This window comes from Nannospalax galili, unplaced genomic scaffold (genome assembly GCF_000622305.1).
Source record: "Nannospalax galili isolate Female #2095 unplaced genomic scaffold, S.galili_v1.0 scaffold356, whole genome shotgun sequence".
NCBI lineage: Eukaryota > Metazoa > Chordata > Mammalia > Rodentia > Spalacidae > Nannospalax > Nannospalax galili.
In genome coordinates this window covers 2,985,433-2,991,626 of record NW_008338126.1, presented here as the reverse complement: position 1 = coordinate 2,991,626, position 6,194 = coordinate 2,985,433, and the positions used below count along the sequence as shown (strand labels likewise).

At 49.4% G+C, this 6,194-nt stretch overlaps 1 protein-coding gene across 2 annotated transcripts in view; it reads left to right on the top strand.

Annotated features, from left to right (window-relative positions):
- Dio1 (iodothyronine deiodinase 1) overlaps positions 1-6,194 on the top strand; it is a 22,412-nt gene that overhangs the window by 9,647 nt on the left and 6,571 nt on the right. Inside the window, exon 2 of one of the 2 annotated variants that reach the window (XM_008833016.2) lies at positions 4,706-4,849. The exons of the other annotated variant lie outside the window; for it this stretch is intronic. Coding sequence (XP_008831238.2) covers positions 4,706-4,849 — 144 coding nt within the window. The remainder of the gene's footprint in view (positions 1-4,705; positions 4,850-6,194) is intronic. 2 annotated transcript variants of the gene reach the window in all.

Genomic DNA, 6,194 nt, shown 5'->3' with positions numbered 1-6,194 from the left:
GTGCATGTGTATGTGTGTAGACACAATGTGCCACAATGTATGTGTGGAGATCAGAGGACAACTTGTGGACTGGCAAGATGGTTCAGTGGGTAAAAGTGTCTGCCACTAAGCCAGACCGCCTGAGTTCAATCCCTGGGATTTCCATGGTGGAAGGAGAGAAATAATTTTCACAAATTTATTTATTTATTTATTTATTTATTTATTTATTTTGTGGGTGCATGTGTATGTGTGTAGACACAATGTGCCACAATGTATGTGTGGAGATCAGAGGACAACTTGTGGACTGGCAAGATGGTTCAGTGGGTAAAAGTGTCTGCCACTAAGCCAGACCGCCTGAGTTCAATCCCTGGGATTTCCATGGTGGAAGGAGAGAAATAATTTTCACAAATTGTTCTCTAATCTCCACATAAGTGTCCCCCAAAATAAACACATAAAATGGATTTTTTTAAGAGGACAATTTGTGGAAGTCAGTTCTGTCCTTCTGTACGTGGGTCCCAGGGATTAAACTCAAGTCATCAAGCTTGGTGGCAAGTGCCTTAACTCACGGAGCCATTTCTCTCCGCACACTTTTAGGTGTTAGGTATGGATTATGTAGCTCAGGCTGGTCTCAAACTTGATCCTCCTGTCCTGCTTCCCAACTGCTGGGTTTATAGTTAGGTGATGCTATGACTGACCTCACTCTGGATTTCAAAGTTACACACACACACACACACACACACACAGACACACACACACCCTTTAAGGAACATATGAGAAGGATGCTGGGACTCCCCAGAACCAAAACAGCTAGAGCCCTGGGTACAGACTGTCTTTTAGCATCAACAGTCAGACTGGCTCCTGCTGTCACTGCTGTTGGCAGGTGTTTCATCGCCATCCTGAGGGTACCACCACTGGGCCGTGAATGAACTCTTCTGCCTCTGACTCCAGAATCAAAGACCTAAGTGGAGAGTGCTTACCTACCCCTGACTGCTAGGGGCAGGACCTGGTCCTTCTGTCTTCCACAAAGCCAGGCTGGACGCACAGAATACAGAATTCCAAGTGAGAAAGAGGACTAAGGAGTTAGGCAGCCCGAAGTTACAGCATTTATCTACCACCCTTGTTTTATAGTTCCAGAACTTCCAATCACAGCTAGAGTGAACTCCAGATTCTTCTCCAAAGCTTACAAATTCCTCCTGCTCTGGCCCATTCCAGACTCTGCCAACACCTCTCCTGATGTTTCCCCTGCCAGGTTCCAGTCAGTGGTCTTGCAGGTCCTTGAACAAACTGGCTCTGTCCCTCCTTGAGGACTTGGTACATTGAGTCACTTTGGCTGGAATGGCCATTTTCCCTTCTCTAGGGCAGGGTTGTTGCTGTCTTTCATCTTCACGTCTGATGGCAGCTCCCCAGAGGCCCCACTGACCCACCTGTCTGCAGGTCACACCTTTATTATCTTTCATAACATTTCACAATTTCACATTGCTTCACTTACATGTCTGCTGGCTTTTGGCCTGTCTCCCTGTTAAACCTCACATTGTGTGCAGGCAGACTCCTGATGGCTTCCCTCTCCACTGACTTCCGTCTATGGCAGGGAGCCTTGGTTCACACAAGGTCCTTCCTTATGGGGGGGTGCACTCTCTCTGGGCGCTCGGGGTCCCTGCGCGCACTCTCGGGTTGGCAGGGCGGATCCGCAGGTGTGCGGGCACTCCCGGGATGGCACTCCCCCGCCGTGCGTCTGGAGGAAAGCTGGTCTGGTCCCGTTGGCTTCTCCGTGTCTCTATGGGCCTCAGGCGTGGTGTGCGTGGATATCTCCGGGTGCTCCGGGCCCCTGGATCTCGGTGCCCCTGCCACACCTGGCTAGTCACTGGCGGGTCTGGCCACAGGCGTCTCTGGCCGTGGCTGTGGATGCCCCGCAGGCTTCTCCCGGTGGCTGGAGTCCTGGTGCAGACAGCTTCCTCTGCTACTGAAGCATTGTTCAGCCGAAATCCCGTCTCTATTTCACCCGTGTACTATGCCTCAGGATGCGAGGTTCCTGGCCACAGAACCACGCAGGGAAGAGTACGGAGACGGCGAAAGCTAGGGTGTCTGTAAGCCGGTCACGAGGGAGTGCGCCCCCCGGAGAGATTGGGCCCCCGGTAATGACACAAGACTCAGTTCTTAGTCTGTGTTACAGCTTTATTCTCTGAGACCCGGCTCCCTGTGTCCCAGCTCTCTGCGACCCAGTTCTCTGCAGCCCAATTCTCTGACCATTAAGAGAAGACTAAGACATTTATACCATGGGGGTAGTGGTAAAAGCTTTGGCTGTTAGATGCTTTGTGAGGCATTGTATTTACATATGGAAGTGGGTTTCTGCCAGACTGCTGTCTGCTAAGAAAAATTACAGGAAGGCATGGTACCTGTTAGAGCCAAAGGCCATGTTTATGTTACGGCATTTGTAGCGGACACTTCAAAAGGAGAGACAGGAAAGATGCCAGGAAGACACCCCGCTGTGAAAGGAGCCCGTAGCACATAATTCCCAAGCTGCATGAGCTGTCCAGTGTAAAGGGGCTTCGACTTTGCATAACAGAGGCTCCCAACACTTCCTGTCTTCCAGACCTCCCTGAACATCTGGGACATGTTCTCCAAGGTCTATTCTTTCACTTCTGGGTGTTCTTTCCTGCTCCCACACAGTGACTAGCTGTCACTTTTTGCCCCCAAAGGGGCCTAGACATGGAATGGGAAGGATCAGGGATGTGCAACCCCCAGTGTCTTATGATAGGGTGCTGAGGTGGCTGTCCCCATCCTGGACTGGTAATGCCATGGTACAATTTGGAAAGTGACTGGGAGGGCTTGGGAGGGAGAAACTGCTTGTCTGCCCCTCCCCTGTAGAGGTGCCTGGCATGTTCTGGCTAGAAGAGGCATTGTCCTGTGAGTGAAGGGGCAGAGGGCAGGAAGGGGAAATGCTCTCAGTTTCTGTGCTCCTGGCTGGCGTGGGAGGTGCTTTGGTCTAGTGGCTGGAGGAGTGGGAAGCTATGAGCACAAGTTCACTGAGTTACAGGGCTGCTAGATAACTTTGGGGTCCTGCTGTAACCCTTCCAATATCCTTAGGCCTTGGGGGATATGACAACATTAAATAGAAGCTAACTAAAACACCATGCCACGTGAAAGAGACCACAAAGGATAGGATGGATCTTTATACTATAGTAAGTTCAGCCACTGTTCCCATCTCCTTTTTGTACATTTTCATTTTATAGTAGGGCCTGCTCCCACCTTTATTTCCCTTAGGAGTCCTCTTCAGGGCCTACCTATTTCAGATCTCAGAGAACAGCTAAAAGCTCATTGCAACAGCATATATTTACTGAGCTCTCTGAGTAGTTGTGGCTGGCCTGGCAACTTTTAAGCCCTTAACAGTATTCATTTTTGTCTAATCCTCATAAGGATCCTGTGAAGTATGTATTATTATGTCCCTTTGTGCATGAAGAAACTAAGGCACTTCAGATGGAAAGAGCACTGACTTGAGAGTCCAGAAGCCAGCGTTCATTTTAACTCCACTGTTGACTTGTCATGTATGAGTCCTGGAGCAAGTCTATAAACTGCAGTTTCTTTGTAAAAATGAGGGAAAATTGTCAGGCGTGGTGGCACACACCTTTAATCCCAGCACTTGGGAGGCAGAGGCAGGTGGATTTCTATGAATTCAAGGTCAGCCTAGTCTATATAGTGAGTTCCAGGCCAGCCAGTAAGACCTTGTCTCAAAAAGGGGGAGGCAGGGGGAAGAGGTGTGTTACTCACCTTGCAATATTAGCAATCACATCTCATAGGAGGAAGGATGTCTACCTGCCTTGTAAATTACAGGCTACAGGGAAGAGACTCTTCTCTCAGGCCTAACAAAACCTCTGGTATGGGGCGCACTGGGTGCCAGGTGTGGGGTGCGTGGGTATCTGCTCCTGCGCTGCTTCCCTGCATCTTCCGTGGCTCTCTGCTGGTGGGGCTTTGCCCAGCCGAGTCCTGCCCTAATTTCACCCGTGCACTTTCCTCAAGATGCGAAATCCACCGGCCGCTGGATCACGCAGGAGAGTGTGAGGGCGGCTAAAGCTGGGATCTGTGCGTCGGTGGTGGAAAGACAGCTCTTCCTGGGAAGGCTGGATCGTAGGCAGTGAGACAAGACTCAGCTCAATCAGATTCAGTGTTACAGCTGTTTATTCAATGGCTCTGCGTGGCTCCAAGCCTCAGTGTCCCAGAGTGATCCAGCTCCTTCAATTATTGAGGGGAATCAGGGAACTTTATACCGTGGGGGTAGTGGTAAAAGCTTCAGCTGATAGGTACTTTGGGGATGCCTCATTTGCATGTGGAAATGGGCTCCCGCCAGGCTGCCAAACTGCTTGAAAATCACACAGGAAAGCCTAATGGTTACAGAGCCGGAGGCTACATTCCTGTGGCTGCTACTTCACAAAGGAGTCAGGAAAAATGCCGGGAAGACGCCTTGCTGTGAAAGGAGTCTCTGCATATGGCTCTGAGCTCGTGAGCTATCCGGACATAAAGAAACTTCTACTTTACACAACAGAGGTCCCCAACACTCTGGTTTCAGAGTGGCAGAAGCCAGCCCCAGCTCGTGCTGGTTACGCATCAATGTGCTTCGGACCTGTCCCAGATGGGTAGGAGAAGGGACAGAATGGCATGCAAGAAGGGAGATGGTGTGTGCCAAGGAAAACTGAGTGATTCTTGATTCCTGATGGTTGCTTTCCTGTTTCAGGCAACAGGCCACTGGTGCTGAATTTTGGCAGTTGCACCTGACCTTCATTTCTTTTCAAATTTGACCAGTACAAGAGACTTGTAGAAGACTTTGGTTCCGCAGCAGATTTCCTCATCATTTACATTGAAGAAGCACATGCGTCAGGTACAGAGACTCTCCATCTCTACTCTTCCACCCTCTTCTCGTTCCCTCAGCCAAGTCCCTTCTTATAGTTGGGAGGGAAAGGAGGACTGAGAATGGAGGCCCTGCACTGGCTTTACCACTGGTTCTCATTCCATAGTCTGCTTTTAACCAGAGCATACAGAGCAGAAACCATGGAGAGACAGGGCCTGGCACAAAACAGAGATCAGTAGGGAAATCAAGGAAAAACTGGTCTGAACACATTTACGAGGAACTGAGACCCGAAGTGTCACAAATGAAAATGGCTGCTATTAAGCCATTTTTCAGGACACATCCTAAGATTCAAAGGAACATTACGGCCTGTCTAGGGCAGTAGCTTCCAGACGTTGGTGAGCCCCAGACACTCCTTAGAGGCTCTTTTAAAGCAAATGCCAGCCAGGTGTATTGGCATATCCCTTTAATCCCAGCACTCGGGGGGGCAGAGGCAGGCGGATCTCTGTGAGTTTGAGCTTCGAGCCAGCTTGGTCTCCATAGCGAATCCAGACCACAGTAGCTCTGGGGAGAGAGTTCTAGATGAGGCTGCAGTGCTTGGTCTGAGGGCCATACTCCAGAGCCACTGTATAGGTCAGCTCTTACCTGAATCAGTGTCCTTTCTCCAGCACTAATGGTGGCCATCCACCACTGTCACCACATAAGAAATTTTATTTCTTTGCTGAGGAAATTGAAAAGGTAAGACAGGCTTTCCTTACAATGGGCAGACCTGTCCCTCCAGGAAACATCTACATCTTGACCCTTGCACTTTGCTGAATGATCAGACACATTCCCATATCCTGGACCTTCATGGGAACTAAAGCCATGGATTTAGCCCCAGTCTCAAACCCAGACCTTGAAAAAGGCTTACATGACAGAGGGGAGCCCGCACTCAACCACCTCCACACAATGATGGGAGAGATGCTGTAAGCCAGGGTCCATGCCACATCAGAGCCCTTTGGAAACTGGGAACAAATGTCTGGACTGGATTAGCCTTGCTGGCTTGCACATGTGTTGTAACCATAGAGATCAGTTCGATTCATGTTCAGCTAATTTGACCCTGTGGTTTATATCCCAGTGTGGTTCTGGGATCCCTGAAGACTGAACTGCCTGGGTTGCTTGTTGAAAATGTCAGGGCCCAACCCAAGCCTACTACATCTTCATTTCTGTGCATTCAAAGGCTTGAGGAATTTTCAACTTAATACTGTCCTCAATTAATAGGCAGCTTCTGTCTGTGTTCACATTTGAGGACAATTAAAAATGTTATCCAAGGGTAATAAGTGTATCAAGGTGAACATACCTTTCCCTCTAGTTTCACATATATTGAACCTTTTCCATA